The sequence below is a fragment of the Pyxicephalus adspersus genome, chromosome Z (genome assembly GCF_032062135.1).
Source record: "Pyxicephalus adspersus chromosome Z, UCB_Pads_2.0, whole genome shotgun sequence".
NCBI classification, from domain to species: domain Eukaryota; kingdom Metazoa; phylum Chordata; class Amphibia; order Anura; family Pyxicephalidae; genus Pyxicephalus; species Pyxicephalus adspersus.
The window spans coordinates 79,048,356-79,067,735 of record NC_092871.1 but is presented as its reverse complement, the minus strand read 5'-3'; the positions used below and the strand labels follow the sequence as shown (position 1 = coordinate 79,067,735).

The 19,380-nt window shown below is 39.1% G+C and overlaps 1 protein-coding gene across 1 annotated transcript in view; it reads right to left on the bottom strand.

Moving 5' to 3' along the window:
* Positions 1-5,561, bottom strand: part of AIF1L (allograft inflammatory factor 1 like) — a 50,962-nt gene extending 45,401 nt beyond the window's left edge. The window contains exons 1-2 of the mRNA XM_072431642.1: positions 5,411-5,561; positions 3,492-3,553 (exon numbers count right to left, since the gene is read on the bottom strand). Coding sequence (XP_072287743.1) covers positions 3,492-3,553; positions 5,411-5,438 — 90 coding nt within the window. The 5' untranslated portion in view covers positions 5,439-5,561. The remainder of the gene's footprint in view (positions 1-3,491; positions 3,554-5,410) is intronic.
* Positions 5,562-19,380: the final 13,819 nt, after the last annotated feature.

The window sequence follows — 19,380 nt, the reverse complement described above, 5'->3', positions numbered from 1 at the left end:
GCAAACATTTACCATGTATTTAAAGCCTCCGGGCATTTAAAAAAATGCCCATAGTTCTCCCACAGGTGAATAAAGTTTAAAAGAAACAAAGGCTGCAAATACTCACCTCCTCCCTGGCGCTATACCATACAGTAATTTGTTTTTGCTACTTTATGTCTGCAGTGGGCTTGAAGTTGGGATTCAACAGCAAGCATTCATAAATTGTATAATCCTTTTACGCACACTCAAAATGTTAATGCTTTGCATGAGCCCACTTTATATCAGTACAACCAGAGCCCAGGTCTAAAGAGAAGAAAAATGATTGTCCAGTAGAGTAAAAATGTAGGTAGTGAGGACCCAAAAATGATGGAATAGGCAATGGGGCTGCATTCTGGAACTTTTATTAAAAAAAGAGAATGAATGGTAAGATGACCACCACATGTAGGTGTTTATTCCTGCTCATATTTCTTAGTGCAGACACCTTCATTTGACCATTTGGATCTGTACATTGGTAACACTAGATTACAAAAGCTTTTATGTTTCACTTAAAGATATGACATGGTAAACATACACATAGAAAATAGCAGAAGCACAAGGACTCAGGTCATTGCAGAAAGTGAATACCTAGATACTACCGACGTTTCGTCACTTAAAATCAGGAAGGGGCCAACTGCCATTTTTCTGCATTCACTTTCACTTCGAGTTTAACCTTCAGAAAGGGAATTTTCAACCCTGAGATACAGGAAATTGTAAAATGTGTTCCTCTTCTTGCAGTCAAAACATTTAACTCCTTTTTGTACTGCTTAGAGTGCAATATACTCTTCTAAATATACAGGACCCATTTGCCATCATCTTCCCAATAATCCTACTTTCATAGTAACAGGATCACTTTAAAGAAGGGACAATAAATATATTTCATAGTTTTTTAAACTGTACATAGGCCATGATGACTGCATGCAATCCTGGTGGCTACTTAGTCACTAAACATTGCAGCCAAAACATTTAACTCCTTTGTACTGCTTAGAGTGTAATATACCCTTCTATATATACAGGACCTATTTGCCATCATCTTCCCAATAATCCTACTTTCATAGTAACAGGATCACTTTAAAGAAGGGACATTAAATATATTTCATAGTTTTTTTTTTTTTAAGATTGCCAAGTAATTCAAACTATACATAGGGTTATCCACATATTCTTACCCCAACATGACAGCATGCAAGCCTCGTGATAGGCTACTTAAACATTGGCAAGCAAGGACAAAGGTTAGCGTCACATATTTCTACCTGGACCTGGCATATTGTTAGAAGAGTGCAGAGTCAAGAATAAGCAAAGAATGAGTTTACTTTAAATGAAGTCTTGTACAGAACCATATTCCAAGTGTGCCTTGGAAGTTTTCCTCTAACTCCGGCTTGGTTAATAGCTTGAAGAGCTCTTGGTGAGGGCATGATGGACTATGATGCATAAAGACTTCTGCTTTCACAAAAAAGACGACTCCTTCTCTTCATGCGAGGGGAAATGCTACATTTTGGAAGTGTTCCAAAACAAAAAACCATGGGAACTCTTCCACTACGGACAATGGTCCCTTAGGATACTTGTTAAAGAGGTCTAAACCTTACATTGGGAGATATTTAAATACAAAATTACCTAACTTATATTTACCAAAGCTGAATGTTCAGTAGGATGTTGCTCCAGCAGAACTGAGGCATGCTTAAGCTAAAGTCTACACATACACTTTAAACAGAAAGCTGAGTTGGACTTTAAAGAGACTGTCAGAAATACTGGTTCTGGGTCAGTGAAAGCTTTAAACTTGGATTTTCATAAGAATGATTTTTCAAAATCTCAGCAGTGGTAGCCTATATATTTCTTCAGTACAACTTTTCTTTATTCTATATAACAGAAGTCCCATTTTTTGCGGTTACGCATAAAGGGAGACATTTATTGCGAGCAGTTATTACTGATCTACTCACTTCTCTGCTGGGTACTTGCATTGAAATCAAGAATATATTCTTATTTTACTCTAAGGCTTTACATTCACTGAGTGTCCTTCTAAAAGCACAGGAAATGCTTCTTTGATTTCTATGTATACTTCCAGAACCAGCTGAAAAGGGTTCTATGGAATGTCATTTCCTTCTTTATCTATATTTCTTTTATGGTGCACCCTTGAACCCAACAACTCCAGGGATCCTATAGTATGAGCAGCTCCACACACACATTCATTATTAACACCATTGTTGTACTCTATTCTATTTTACTTAACGTTTTTGTCTTTCAGAAAGGTAATTAATAAACTTGAATTGTAGATTTGGCAATGTCACTCCTAAACTGCTCACTCTTCTGTTTACTAGAGGCTCTGACATGGGGAATGGATGCCCTGTCTCTATCATATTGGCCACATCCATATAAAGACACTACAGAAGCAGACATGATAAATATTTTTCTGCTAAATGGACTCCTATTAGTAAAAGCCTCATTAGATAGAGACAGAAGCAGCCATTGCTCTGCTTCTAAGAATGCATTTTGGTTGATCCAATGGATCCAATAAATTGAGCCTGATTTTTTAAAGCTCTCCAAGACGGGAGAAGATAGAACATCGTGAAATAACCTGAAATGGATCCGGACCCATCCAAGACTTTAAACATTTAGCAATTTATTAGCAAATGATATTTTAAAAATCCATTCCAGGTTTGCTTGATCACCCAAGTTCTCTCAGGATAGTCTATCTTCTGCAGATTTATTTATTCATTGTGTTACTGGCCAGGAACAAGTATGAGGCTTGTAGCAATCACAGATGTATTTCTCTAATAACAGATTTACTTTTACTATACAAAATGTTTTATTGCACCAAGTATATCACATACATAATCATTCATTTTTAATAATAATTAATTAAAGATGCTAGTGAAATAGAAAGGTCATGGGCTAAATCATCAATTATCAATAATTCTTGTTCTGAGTAAGGCTACACACACATGTGCAATGGTTCTCATCCCATATTGGCTCAGGCCGATATCAGACAAGAATCTTGCATGTGTACAGTGCTCGTTGTCCATGGTCCGAATGACCGTCCTGGCGGATCCACTGATGATGGACGATGGTAACGAAAGTGAAGGGGGGAGAGAACGCAGCGGGGTGCCGCTCCGTCGTTCACCACCCTCCCCTCTCCATAGAGCAGAACAGAGGTGTATGTACAGCACTCACTCATCCATCATGCAACCATTTGCCTTTGGAAAGGATTGTAAAAGATCCTTTCCAACAACAACTATTACACGTGTGTACTTAGCCCAACTCTTAGACTGTACTTAGACCTATCTAAAAGAACTGGACATAGATAGTTCAATAATATGGGGCATTGGGTTTCTTTTTTTAACATAATTCATTTATTTTTGGTATAACCAACCATTAAACAGCATCTCAACATAGCCGAAACAAGGACCAGGTCTGTCCTTGAAAAGTAACTTTTATGAAAGTTTGAAAATGTATTATTTAGAGCCTTCTTCCCCCAATCTTACCTGATTGACCTCTTCCAGCCTCATCTCTTGCTGTGCCTTCAGGATCCCAAAAGCTTTCCCACCTAAAATAAAAGATAATATACATAATGAGGAATGCACTTATTTCTCAATATAAAATAAAGGAACCTTTTTCATTCATTAGATGAGCCTTGTGACGCTTAGGGACCCTTCAACTATGTGCATCTTATGATCTGTTGATGTGTACTGTGCTAAATCATCCAATTTATTTATAATAGGCTGGTAAGATCCTAATGAATGAAAACTGTTCCTGTGCTATTTTCTGCAACACAGCTTCCCACAAACCACTGTATGTGCATAGTTGTGTGTAGTGCAGGACGCTGACGATGAAAAGCATTGCAACATATATAATACTGTGCAATACCAAAATGCACTGATGTGACAGTATGTACTGGTACCTGGCACAAATTACCTACACTTTAACCCCCCCCCCCCNAAAAAAAAATTCCTCTGACCAATAAAAAGGCACAAAGGACGTCATAGCAGGAAATTTGCATTTGCATTCTGCACACACTGAGTTCTGGGACTTTTCGGACACTCAAAAAGATGCCCAACTCATCTCTTGCTGCTTGATTGTTACTGGTTACTCTTGCTTCATAAACTGAAAGCTGCCCTTCTTCTAAGAGATATTTTAAATCGATGAGACATTTTGTTTGACAAAAACATCAAATCAATCAGAAATTGATCTAAACAAAAACATATGCGATTGCATTTAAACTTATTATTGCAAAAAATTATTAATAAGGCATTTTCGGCAAGGTGTTATTCATTGTATGAAAACATGTTTTGTGTCACAATCAATATTTCAATTAGACATATTGGTTACAATTGTAACACCTATTAAATATAAAGTAGGTGGATTACAAGAATTGAATAAAATCAATTGTAATTAAGATATTATTATCAATAGAAAATCCCATCTAGAGAAAATTGCATATTGTATGCCTAACATAAGACAGGTTCACTTTAAATTTACCTGGAATATAGTATTTCCCTACCTGATGGACTTGTGTCTTTTTCAACCTGACTTACTATGTAACTATGTAAGTGTCTTCCGGTCAGGGTAACAGTTTGACATCCCCACTTTTGTTACTGCTCTGGGACATTTAATTGTAGTTCCCATCATAAGATAGTGTCCTGGTGCAATACAAATCACATACACCCAATGTTTATAGATTTATTTAAAGGGCCACCCAAAATGATACCCCAATGTTCAATGCTATGAGTACCTCAAAGACTTTTAGTGAGTTTTCTGCACACCTGCTGTGGTCATTATAAGTGGTTCTCACTCTTCTTTTTTCATATGTTATATTAAGAAAGACCAGACCAAACCAGAGGATCCGGGACACCCGAAGATAGTTAGGAACACCCAAAGTTCCCAGGTGGGCAATAACAATTTCAGTATTCATGGCACAGAATACTCTTTTTTGGACTATTTCTGAAACCTAAAAACGCAGAGACCACCAGTATTTACCTATAACTAAAATATCCCTTGTGGGTGGAATGATTCTTTAAATAGAATCTTTTTGGCATTTTCGGTACACACAAACTCTAAATCAGCAGTTAAAATAGTAACCAAGAAAAACTTTAAACAATCAGAAGTTGACTGTTTAGAATGTCAGAACCGTAACTAGTTCAGCACAGAAGCATATGTCTAAAAAAAAAAAATAATTTCTAAATTCCATCCCTTGTGATACTTTAATTTTACCTTCTGGCAGAATAGTTTGTGCTGAGAATTTTGTAAGAAAAATATATTTAATGTGCAGTTTAGCACTTTTTCAAAGCCTGGAACATTTCTAGGGACAAGCTTTAAAATCAGGAACAGTCAATGGTCACAATTTGTACTACTGTGGTCTTTGAGAAGTGTCAATGCTGCTGTACATTTGTGAAAGTTGTCCTACCTTGAGCTCTGTTGTTATTGTGCGTCATGCTGACTTGAGTTCGGAGATTAGACCCTGAGCTGCTGGATGCACACACTGCTGACAATCTCTGCTCTTGAGTAGATGGCTATGAGAAGCAGCTAACATTAGCTGTCTAAGCAGCCCAGCCCTTCAAGCTCAGCCCTTATGCTGTCTCAATTAAAGCTTTGCCTTGGCATTAACATACTACCCCCTGCTGGCACAAAAAGAATATAGCTAAGGCACAAGTTTGTATGCATTGGGCCTGATTTACCATGCCAATACAAATGGCATGTCAATTGTGCAACAGCAAATGCGTTGGAGTTGATTCACTAAAGGAGTTTAGGCTGTTTGATTAGCAAAGTGAAAAATTGCTCTGCAAGGGAATTTTCATTAAGCTTAGTGAATGTGGTTAAAACTCACTATACAAAAAATACTCCGTTACGTGCAAGCAAATATGCTTGCACATGATTAGATGTGTTAAAGTCAGCAAAACTTCTACGCATTCACCAAGTTAAGTATTATAAGCTAAGTGGTGACACCAGATTAGTGTTGCTGGAAACAACTATTAGTGATTGTTTCCATCAACAGTGAAGAAGGAAGGAGAAGCAAGAAGGCATCCTAAAACAGAAGTGGACTCAACTTATCAGTTGTTCAGTGATTTATCAGGATGTCAGGGGACAGCTGTAGAGATACTAGATTGTCATCCAATACAGTTGCAAACATTCTTTTCAGTTAACAAAAATCTAGCATCTGTACACAGTCATAAATGGTCTCAATAAATAATTAAATCCCGTTGGATCTTCATGGCATTTGCTATTTTTAAATATATAGGCAGGTATGGTAACATTTTTAAATGAGCATATCAATGAGGATAAAACAGCATAGAATTCCTGCCCTCCCATACCTACAGCCTCCCCTAGATTTTTAAAAAGAAACATCCAGTGCGGCGTGGTGTGGTGATGCCAAAGGTAATTTTTTTAAGCAGTGGTAATATTCTTTTGTAAAATAAGCACTGTTCAGTCTAGCAAATGTAAATGCAAAATGCTATTTTCCTAAGTGTGGGTATTACTTAGAAAATATGGCCAATGTTTGCCATTTCGACAATTTAACCTGCCAACTTTACAAGTTAATTGTGATGCCTTTTAATGTAGTATTGGCATCAAAATTGCTGGGGGAAAGGGTTTAGGGGTAGCCTATCAAAATCAGTCCAAAGTTTTTTTTTTTAAAAAGCATGATGTTTTTTGTTATAAATACCTGTTTCCCTGACTACACTTTTCTTTTCATTTACAGAGGCTTTTTATCTTTTATTATTTTATACTAGGTTTCCATATTGACATCAGTTTACAATTAGTTAAGTACACTTTGTCATCCAGTTTGCTGGGTGGTAGGGTCCATCTGATGGGACAATGTGGGACCTAAAAGGTGTAGGAGATCCTATAGCTGCCCAGCTACAGACAGGAGCATCAACACATTTTTATCTATTTAAAACATTTCGAAAAAAAAAAAAAATACATAATATTTATACTAACATAATTGCTTTGTTGCAGTTTCATTGGTATAGAAAATGCTCTAAGACTACAAAACAAAATGGCCCGAGGCTATGGGTATGTTAAAGCAAATAGATAGAGAAGACAAGCAAGCAAACACAAATGCTCAGAGACTATGGGCATGCTAAAACAGATGGCCAGAGACTGCAGAAGATAGTCAGAGACTACAAACATACCATAGGAATTAGAGCTTGGGGAAATACTTGATGAGATAATCATAGACCTGAGACATATTACCCGAGATTGCTAGAGATCACTGCTATTAGTGTTTTCACAAGTTCCTCCCGATTTTGTTCTCCCTACAGATCCCTAAAGTGGATGTAGCCCATTAGTACAAAATGGGGATGAAAACTGGCTTCAGCAAGGTAGGAACCAATTACTACGCTGGTGCAGTTACCTGTTGGACCTATAGTGACACTCGGCCTCATTTTGGGTGGGCACCAACAAAAGGATAGATGTGTTGAGATATGACACTGTGAAGTGACCCACAACATGACAAGAAGAAAACAAAGGAGACAAGGCAGGTGGGCCCTGAAAACTCAGGGACTGGCTGCGCTGGGGTCAGGTCAACAGCTCCGCTCCCCTGATTGCTCTTGCAGCCCTTTACTAGTTGTATGTTTTCTTGGATATAGTTTCTCTATCCAAAAACACAGGGAATCCTGTGTGAATAGGGATAGTGCTCCCTGAGAGGAAAGCTTTAGAGGTTTTAAATGAGGAGACTTGTCCCCATTTAACCTCTACTGCCACGGATCGCACACTGTTCTCAATGGCCGCATTTATTGAGAAGATCCCTGGGCCACTAGAGGCTAAATGGGTACAAGTTTCCCCATTCATTCACCTCTAGTGCTCTGTGGTTGGCTAGGGAAAGGAAAATCCTGATGACCCTTGAGCTGTCATCGGGGTTTACCTTTCTCAGCCAATCACAGGGCACTGGAGGTGATGAATGGGAAACTTGTCCCCATTTAACCTCTAGTGCCCGGGGATCCCACACTGACAGGAGGATTCCCACGTGGAAATCATCCTGTCATTGTGGCATAACCTGTAAAAAAATAAGTTAGTTACACAAATCACACACATTCAATAAACTAACAATTATTTATTTATTTTTTTTAACACTTTTTTTACACACAAATTTGCGTTGTTTTTCAGGTCGGTTTTATCTGAATTCGAACAGGCATATTGGGGTCAAATATAAGGACAACCCGAATTCGAACACCAACACTACCTATAGGTAAGGTACTTTAGAATTAGGAACATACAGGCTGGAGACAGTGCTGGTGATGTCACTTCAATGACCCAGACCAGACCCACTCCAGAGGTGAGATGCTTCTTTCACTGACAGTTGAAAAGTTCAGTGAGGATGCTAGAGGTTAGCTGTCAGTGCTTGCTGTGATTTACAGCTACTGGATTTGAAATGCCTGTATCTGACACTCTGCTGCCATAATCCTCTCTCCTAAAAGTTAAGTCACAATAAATCCCCTTAACACTAACCTAAAGTATAAGCCTCTGTGATTCCCTATAGGAAGAACCTCTGGGACAGCACAATGGCTCAGGGGTAGCGGTCTTGCCTTTGCTAGTGCTGGGTCCCCAGTTTGAATCCCGGGCTGGACACTATCTGCATGGAGTGTGAAGATTCTCTCATGTTTGTGTGGGTTCCTCTGGTTTCCTCTCACATCCCAAAAACATGCAGTTAGATTAATTGGCTTCCCCCCAAAATTGACCTTAGTCTGTACAAATGATATAGGACTATGGTAGGAACATTGTATTGTGAGCTCCTTTGAAGGACAGTTATTGACATGATTATGGACTTTGTACAGCGCTGGTGCTATATAAATACTGTGTAATAATACATTGAAAACCCAGCTGCTCCTATGGGGGTGAGAGCTACACTGAAATAAGCTCACTGCTCTATACCTGGCACCTTCACCCACTCTTCTGTTATTCTGCACATAGACACATGAGTTACTTCATTCTAGGCACCTAAATATGCCGAAATTGTGTGCTGAGCTGCACATCCATTGGTTGTACTAGGCCCTATAGGCCAGAGTCCTTCATGATCCCTTGTAAAATATATTCTGTCAAAGGTATTTTCTTTTAATGTTGGGGATGTCCCTGACACGCCCTTTTGTTAGAATCCTCATAAATAATGATTACAATGTAAGTAAACGGCTTTATTAATATATATTTTTAGTAGGACTAGAGTAATTTTTAATAGATTGTTATACTTTGTTAAAATTGTAATCATTGACAAAAAGCAAGTACACTCATAAAAATGGTTACAGATATTACCACAAGAGGTTTTTATTCTACCACTATCGCTAATAACTGTGCTTAAGGACATGTTGATTTCTTGACGGCAGGCAACGAGTATTTGAAAATAATGTCTGAAGGGGGTCCCTGTCCTGCTGATTTAGGCCAGAGCTCGTGCCTATATTGGTAATGTTCTAGATATATCAAAATGTTCACTGAGCAACCTCTTAACTCAGTGTCCCGAAGCTTTGTCATCTAAATTCGATTGGCAGCCAAAGGGAGAGCGCCATGAATCAGGTGTGACTCACACATCCATCACTGACTCCTAACAGCTGACTTTTCATCTGCTCTGTAGATGACAATGAGAGGAGAGTGTCCTGACTGCATGTTTAATCTGACAAATTTGGGATTAACCAGCATCTGTTACCCCACAGACTTTGCGAAAATGCACCGCACAACGCAGCTGCTTGTTTGCTGGATGGCTTTTTAATATCAGATGCATTATAGATTTTACAGGAGTCAATCACATTGAACAAAGTGAAGGATTAAAGCTTCTGCCCAATAACACATGACTTCTAATTTAAAGAGTAGGTATGATTAGTGTACGGAATGACACCTGAGAAGACAGAAGGTTATAAAGTAAGAAAACACACACAAAGTAAGGGAACACACACACAAAAAATGTAGCAAATCCTAGCAGACTCACTTTTTCTCTAACTGCAGAATGGAATATTACCTGCAGATGACTGGTGCTTTGTCCTCCGCACCCCATTTTACTTTCAGAATGCGGATCTAATATCCATTTCTTTAGTCAGCATTTAAGTGGACCTGAATTTAGGATTAGGACACCATGACCAAAGAAAAGCAAGGGCAAAGGATTAGTCACCAGTATTTTGTGTGGTCTCTATGCAGTTGATCTCTTTTCCCATTACTGAGCTACCATGCTTTGAAAAGTACACAAAGCATCAAACCAATGGTCAAGGAGTCCAAAAAAGTTTAAATTAATTCATATTAAGTAGAAGTCCATATGTGAAGGGGGCCACATTGGCAGAGGAATTGCTTTGCTCATTGCCACATTTGCCCTTTGGTCCCCTTTTGACATTTGGTCACGAACCATTGCACGAGGGGTGCAGAAAACACAAATGCACCGAATTTAAGAAGCAGGGAGATGCACACTCTGCAAGTCTCCAGGGACTGTCTCCTTTCCAGCAAGTTACACCCTTTCCAGGCTGGCATACAGGCTGGCTTTCCAGCTCAGTTACACCCCTGTATATGATTCTGGAGTTAATTTAGAGTATATATTGGCTCTTGTTATTATTATTTGTTTCCTAAAGCACTGTGCAGTTTTAGCAAAAATCTACCTATATTAACAAATTTTCTCTCCTTGTGCTGACCACCTGACCACCTTTTTTACATTTACATCCTGCCTACATGTAAGGCATGGTGTTAGTTATGTCAAATTTCCTAAAGGTGACACAGGTGGACCATACATGTGTAGTATGTGTATTGAAATGGCCACTTGACATTTCCATTAGAACCTAATCACAGCAGGATCATCCGGCCTTAATTGAATGAAATCTGGAAATTTAATGTATTGAAAATTAAATTTTCTTGCACATTTCACATAATATTTCAGTAACTGGGTTTATATATCCTTCATGGGGGTAGCATGGTTTGCTTTAAGTGTATTTTAGTTATTACCAAAACTGAAGAGAAAAACAGAGGAGCCGGCAACCGGCCAACAAGTTACCCAAGAGGACCAGCTGATCGGAGCACATCTCTACCCAACAGATGTTTGAACACCATTTTTGGGACCTTCAGCTGTTGTACATTGCAGGCTGACACTTCCACAAAGCTTGTAAGCAGAGACACAGCCTGCAGCTACTCATTCTGTCTCTCAGCGCCTCCTAAGGCTTCTCTACAGCTAAAGGTCTATAAATTGGGATTTTCTGAAAAAGACTGAAACAAGGACACAAAAGTAGGAGGACAAAATATCAGTGACTCAGGGGAACAGTCAAAAGATTTTAAATCTGCTCAAACATAGTCAACAATTAAAATACACTGGAAATACAAGTGCTGCCAAATTCTGGTCTCCCAAGAATACAACTTGCCTGGCTGTGCCTAGGGTCAAAATGTTATGATTTGCAGGCATGAACAAGCATGCAAAAACTGACAGAAAAGGGCTGAATTCCTTCTTTCAGCAACTTTAGCACTGTAGCCAATGAAATGATTGTTTTTAGAAGGAGAGCAATGGGCTCCAACTGACCACCTACACTCACCCCCTACTTCAAACTGATACCAGCTTAACTTACTGGTCTGACCCTGATATATCCAGTAAGCCTTTTTTCTTTCACCCATTTCTTAGTTAATCATTTCACTTTTACAACCCCCCTTTTACTTATGCCCCTTTGCTTATTGCATCTCTCATTTTGCTTGGGGCCTAACTAGACAACAGTTCACTATGGAAGATACAGGTAAAGACCAGGCTATATGGAACAATGCACTGTAAAATTATTATTTATAGAAAGTTGTTTGTCCCTATTAGCAGTAGACATATTTGATGCAAACCAAAGACTTTTCAGAAGAAGAAACTCATCGTTGAACCAATATCGATGAAAATTAGGGGTAAATTAATGAGGTCCCCAGGAATCAATGGGAGCCCCAACAGCCAGGTCCAATGTTTTAATACATTCAGCTGCCTTCTAAAATTGTGCCATACAAGGGGGCATGTACAATGATGTCACGGAGAACACACTTTGATAGCTGTGTCCAGAATGTCATATTGCATGTCATATTTTACAGCCTAAAAACTTGTATCCCCTAAACCAGGGGTCGGCAAACTTTTTGGACTACTGGGCCATTTCAGGAGGTCAAGAAGGCACACTAGCCCAGAAGAAACAAGGTGTCCAAGGACAGGTTTTTTCCAACCGGGACTGCAAGCTAGCAGCCTCAGTCCTCCATTCATCCGTGGTGAAGTCTCTGTAAGTGTGCGCGTGATTGGCATCAAAATGCTCCCAGAGATTCGACTTCTCTTGATAGTGCTGTTGGTGTTGTTGCACACTAAACACAGGGCTTTGTTGCCATTCGGGGTTGAAGACACAACATTTGAGGTCAACTTTCCGGAGACTGGTATCTGCGCGTTGCTTCTGCTCTTTAGGCATAGTAAGGCTGGACTGGAATACTGGCTAGGCGGTATCCGGCCTAAAGGCCTGAGTTTGCCTACCTCTGCCCTAAACTGCTTGTCATAAAACCCTGACATTTTTGGGGTACACGGGGTACCTTTACAGCTATTAGTGTGCACAATTTTAGAGCCCCCAAGCTTTAAAGACTGTAAAAGTATTGGGGTCACTGGTTTAAATATCTGTGAAACTACAGGGATCTCTTCTCATTTTGAGTATGTGTTCCAAAACCAAGTGCCCTCAGGAGGACAGCCCTAAATGTAAATTGGTGACACCTAAGGGTCACTTGCTTTGCAGGGAGCATTGGTGTGGGGTTACACCTGCCAACTTACAAATCTATAACTGTCCAACTTTGCTACCCTGTACACTTCTCTTTTTTGAATCCCAATTTCTCTAGAATGGAGATTTGTAAGACAAAACCACCCTCTGTCTTTACCTCTATAGCACCATCACAAGAATAAACATTTATACTTATATACTCCACTACCCTGTCATGCATAGGCTGCTTATGATCTGTGAATCCAATCTCCCCTGAACTGTAAGCTGCAGTTGGCTGAAAATAGAGAAACCACTTGGGCTTATTTCCATTGGGTTTTACAGGACCTTGCCCCAGTACTTCCTGGACTAAGTTGCATGCTATGGAGAGGAGATATCAAACATTTTTACCTTGTAGCCAGCAGTTATAAAATATTGGCTTTATAATGCCCCTATGACACTAACAGGAAGAGTTGAAGAGAGTTCTATAATGACTAATGGGCAATGCCTCCAGGTATTAACATTTTTATATCAACCCAAATAGTTCTAATACAACATCTTGGAACTGCATCAAACAAAAGCATGCACGGTCCACAGAGCCGAAATCCTGCGACATATTGCTAATCCTTAAAACTGGACTCATTATCCCAGGATTGAGTAGCTGGACTCCCCCACTATTAACCTGATTTAGGATTTACTGTCAGATCTTATGAGATACTGTGCTGCTGATACAGACACCTCACAGGGAGAGGGATGAGACAAAGAGGGTGTGCAGGGAGGTGTCACCACCTGTTCTATAGTAAGAGTGGTACCACTGCTCCTTTCTGTCTCCACAGATAAAACAAATCTCAGAAAAAACAAAAGGCACTGAGCTTAAAGGAAAATTAAATTCAATAGAAGTCGTTACTTGGATTGAATAGCCTTTTTGTTGCCATTTATATCTCAATTTCAGGGGTTAATAAAACTTGAAACGCTGGGGTGCAATAAGTCAACCCCAATGTGAGCCTGCTAATGATCCTTCACTGCAGTATCTTTTTAAACATGCATTTTGGGCTGATATAAATGATGCAAATTAATGCAATTCTGTAATCAGGGCTGTAGTGTGAGAGGAAGAATCAGTACAAGGAGCCAATTAGTTCATGACAAGACAAGAAGCATGCCAATGGGAAGTCCCAATAGGCAGCTACAAAAAGGTAAATCCACACCCCAGCCCCCGGTTTGTTACTGCACCTTTCTTAGCAGAAACATGTAAATTATCTGTACATCTTATGCATGCCTCCAGCAGTCAGGGCTCATGGCCTAAAGGTCAATGGGCTTCATTTCCTCAGTCACCTCTTTTTCAGTTAATAAAATGTAATATTGTAATTCCGTAGCTTGTCAGGTGAGAGGATGCAGAAAGATGTACACACTACTGTGCACTTTTAATATAAAATTATATATATATATATATATGTATATATATATATATATAACTATATATATATACATATCTTCAAATCTTTGCAATTCTTAAAACTGTTTTATGTTTTAGTGAGAAGCTGTGATGGCAGAGGCACAAGCAAGTTTCACGTTGTTGGAGTTACGGGCCGTCATGAAGTTTTTGTTTCTCCAAGGAAAGGAAGAACACTTCTCCCCCAGTGTTTGTGACATCTCAGTGTGAATGTCCTTTCCTGACTTTCCCTGGAGAAACAAAAACTTCATGACGGCCCGTAACTCCAACGACGTGCAGCTTACTTGTGCCTCTGCCATCACAGCTTCTCACCAAAAGAAAAACAGTTTTAAGAAACACAAGGACCTGATATTTGCACAGTTACATACTAAGATATTAGGCTGTCATATGCCACACACTCATCTTTCTATTTCATCTTGAAGGGGGCAAAGCCAGGAACTTCTCAGCACCCCCTCGTATAAATATTGCTAGCTCCACGCTAGGTCTGTTAAGGTTCTCATCTATCTAGTCAAGGTCAATTAGACTTGTTGGACTCGTCCTAAGCTTTGACATAAGCAGTGGCCTGACTCTTAGAAAAACCTAAGCAAACATATCAGTATGAAGGCATGATTGTTCCAAGGCTGCATGCTTTATATACATACATGCTTAGAATACACACCTCCTAAGGTAATGCCCACATGTGATGAAGAGCCTATATTATGGTATGTTTGGAGATAATACTAGGTTCAGGGGCTGTTAAATTACCTTAAAAATCCCGAAGGTGGTATTAAACACTTTTCCTGAATATACTTTAACCTAAATCTACAGAAAAACTATCTTTCCACCTGAGCCACCTTTCTAATGGTCCCTCAGATCATCCCACCAACATTTAACTTTTAACTTCAGCAAAGCAAAGTGGCAAAAATTAACTTAAATTTTCAAGACAAAAAAAATAATTGCCCATTCTTATTAACCACCAATGCAACAAGAAATTTACACACTCTCCTATGTAAGCATGAGTATTTACAGTGACCTCCAATGTACTGGGTTTGTTACTCTTTGCTCTGATCACCAATATACTAAGGGCATTCACATAGTTGAAGGTTTATTGGGAGCTGTATAAAGGACCTTAACATTGGTGGGACAGGGGCATATTTATTTGTAATCACTTACTTGGGAATTGCTGTTTATATATTTATAATTCCAGATAAACAGAACTTTTATTTTATTTCCAGTTTGACTAAAAAAAAAAATGAAAAAAATGGCTCCTTATGCCCCTTAAAAATGAAAAGTAGCTCAGATGCTATAGTTTCCCAACCTCTTGTGCTGTCCCTGACAGGTTACCTTCTTTGACGTTTAACCCTCACTTATGTAGCTGGTTGAATGTTGCATAGAGTCAATAAATACAGTTCCTGCAAGTGTAGGTCATTAGGACTGTATCCCCAACTCTGGATTCACAGAAATCTGCTGCACTTTATATGAGCAACACTTAGGATTCCCTCACCCATTATCTGGCAAAAAGGACAATGATCCCCACGAATTTACCCAAAAATCTAGTTGAGATTAGGAATGGGAGACGTTAAAAAGGGCTGGATGATAGTGAGGGGCCCTCTTTTGGAAAGAAAAAGTTTCCCACCCACCCTCCCTCTTATGTTTAGGTAGAGTTGAGAGGTGGGTTTGTTTTAGCGGTTGGGGTCTTGGAAGGCAGGGATTCAGTGTATTTGAAAAGTGGTGGATTTTGGCAGGGGGGATCCCCTTTGGTGGGGTCTCCCCTTTATGGTGAACGGATGATTATGGCTCCTGAAGGCAGTGCTGGGCAGCTAGGGGCCAAGGTGGAGATGTTGGAAGAGTTCAATTCTTGTTGGGTGGGATTTTGCCTTCTGAGACCTGCAGCTTGGTTGTTTGGGTGTATAATTGGGAGTTTAATAACATTATGGATACTGTTGTAATGGTTATGTATTATTAAAAGGGGAATTAAGTTGTTTGTTCATTAAGCTATATTCAATGTAATATGTTAACATTATATATTCCTGTTTTAATAATAATTATATTAATAATGGAGTGTTGTGTTAATTATGTTAATGTATGCTTATCAAAGTGTAAAATGTAATTTTATTTGGCATTTAATTTATTTGGATATTTGTTTGTTAATTATTTGGGAATTTAAATTTATTTAATGGTGTTTTAAATAAACGGCTGCTCGCCAGCCAATTTAAAATACAAGATTTTTGTGTTGGAATATTTAATGGGGGGGAGTGGCTGGTAAGCAGGGGGAGGTTTGGTAGTAGGTGGTAGTTATGACAATGGTGTTTATAAGGGATGGGCTAGAAGGTCCGAGCTACCCTGGTCAAGAAAATATAAAACATTGTGCATTTCTTGTTCCACACAGCACAGTGTCTTCATTTTACCATGATCAGGTTTATCTAACGAAAACATTTCTGTTCTGCAAAACAGCTGGGCTATTTAGGTCTCCTTTCCTGTTTGTGATGTTTCATTGAACTCCCCGCATTACAGTTTAATTAACAGATTATCATCCCTGACAGTTCAAATACCACTTATACATAAGTAACCTGCACCACAACTGGAACAACAATACAACATAGATATTCAGTACTGCAGAGCACAAAACAAAAGCAAGAAAAGATTCTTGTTTCATAAAATGACAAGGCTTCAAGAGGTACAAAAGTCATTTCAACCCCCGCCTGACATTAGTATAATATAATTCCAAAGGTTCTATTTAATGAGCTGAATAATGTACATGAAATACACAATGTATTTATACTTATCTAAATATGTCAGTCGTGCATTTGGAGACATTTATGTCAGGATTCATGACAATATTCTGGCAGCATTTACAATGCATATATAAGCTGCATTACATATTACACTCCAATCACAATGGATAAATAAACCTTTAGAGGAATGTATGTAATATGGGAAAACCACACAGTTTTTTGCACAATCCATTCCACTCTTGTTTGTCAGTAACCTGACAACTTTTAAACTCCAATGGTAATCACATATATCATCAGGAATATAATTTGTTGTCAGCCTGCATTAGGTTTTATGGCCATCAAAATCAAACCTGCCTAGCAATTTAAACCTATAAGGTGCATCTCCCAACCTTCCAAGATGGGAAAGACGAACACTTTTTAGCGCAAAGTATATAGTCAAAGGACAAGTCCCCATGTGTGAGCCACAAAATGATTACACAAAAAGGTGACTGCAATGTTCTGGAGCCAACACCACTTGGAATCAGCATGATACCAATCATGTTTTAAGCTGCCTTTGCACATCACCATAAGAGGGCACATTTCCACTAAACACCAGTGCCAGATGCGACTTTCCCCACTGACAACAGATAAAATAGTTTGGTTGAGTTACCTGGCATCTAAAAAATTTTTCAAAGGTTCCTTTGGGGTAAAAGATTTGAGAAAAGTCGAGGAAAGAGGAACAATTAAGGGGGAAAGAAAGACTCAAGTATTTAATTCTAATAAAGGGACAGTTCCACCTAATTAGGGAACTGAAGAAGTTGGAAGCTAGGTATGGAAGAATTTGTGTAGCGTTACTAGTAGTAGTAGTAGTAGTAGTGTGCAATGTTAGCCACCAAACACAGGAAGTGTTGGAGTTTAGTGATGCCATTTATTGGCTTCTTTGACAACTTATTTTGAGAAGTTCAATACCCTGCCCAGTACTAGAATGGAACATCTCCTTACATACAGAAGAGATGTAACACCTTGACACACATGCACAGTACAGACCGATTACCAGCACTAGGATCGCAATAGAAGCACAAAATAAACCGACCATAAGGTGAAATAAGGTGTCAGATGCATTATTTGTAATGCAGAGGGAAAGGGAGACATTGGCTGTTGCCTAAGTAGAGTCTGTGTGTAGAGTGATCTTCTGCCCAAAAAACTTTCCAAAGTACAGACAGTAGAAGGAGAAAGTCTAAGGGAGAAAATAGCAGAAGCAGCATGGGTATTATTTTAGGGGGGAGGATCTGTCACTTGAGGGGTCAGCACTGAGGCTGGTCAATAGGGGTCTGTATGGAAGTCTATCTGAAGATGTGTACTGCAGTATGCCTGAGGGTCTTCACTGGGTATCTGTAAAGAGGCCTGTCACTGGGGGATCTGTACTGGGTATCTGTACCGAGGCCTGCTTTAGGGGGAGGGGGTCTGTACTAGGTATCTGTACCATGCCCTGTCACTGGGGAAAGTCTGTACTGGGTACCTGTACCGAAAACTGTTACGGGGGAAAGTCTGTACTGGGTATCTGTACCGAGACCTATCACTGGGGGATCTGTACTGGGTATCTGTTCTGACACCTGCCACCTGGGTAGGGGGGTCTGTACTAGGTATCTGTACTAATCCTGTCCATCTAATCCTGACATCTGCAAAGCTCTGAACTTGCCTGGTTTGCTGGTGAGGGGACCCAAAATTTCTGTTCAACCATTTTACTACAGTACAGCTGATTGGTACTTTGTGCTTCTCCCCCTTTCCTTTCTTTAGTCTACAAAGACTACATTAGCCTGATTCCAAATCAAATTTAAGTACTTTTGCATATTAAAGTGCAATTAATATCTGTTTGGAATTCATCCGTAAAATAGATCATGTCAAAGACCTAAACAAAAATGTTACAGCTTTTATTTTTTTTACTGAACTTACAGTAGCGATATGCCAGATGCAAAGCTGGAATTTGATTGGTTGCTGTAGTTAGGCCAAGTACTTTTTTTTTAAACACAAATCAACTTCAGTATATAGTGTATTTGATTTTCATTCTTTGTATATGAAAATTGAAGTTTTGGGATGTAGAGGATGTCTAATAAAGTCTCAAGTTATTCAAAGCACTTCAATCACTCTCTAGAGAGCATTTTCTCATTCCCGTTAAATGCGCTTGAATAAATAAATAGTAAAATAGATTTTCCGGAAGAGCCTGAGTTTATCCCTGACGTGTATGTGTGCATTTTCAGAGAATACAAGTAAGAAATTTGGAGCGCCAAAGTTTAGTACAACCTGTGTCATCGCTTACAATAAAATACGGCAATCTGGGTGACTGACAGGTGAAATCACCAACTTAGTGAAGAAGTACCTCCATAAAAGTATACATTTTGGGAAAGTGCAAGCTATAAATAATCGCGGTGTGCTAAGAATGACTTTGCTTATGAAAATACGCCAAGCATCTAATGCCTCCAGAAAATCCAGTGTATATATATTTTTTTTCCTGTAAATTATTATCAGATTCACCTTTTCATGTTCATTTGAACATTACTGTGACTAATGGGAAGTTCAAGACTAGGCCTAATATTTG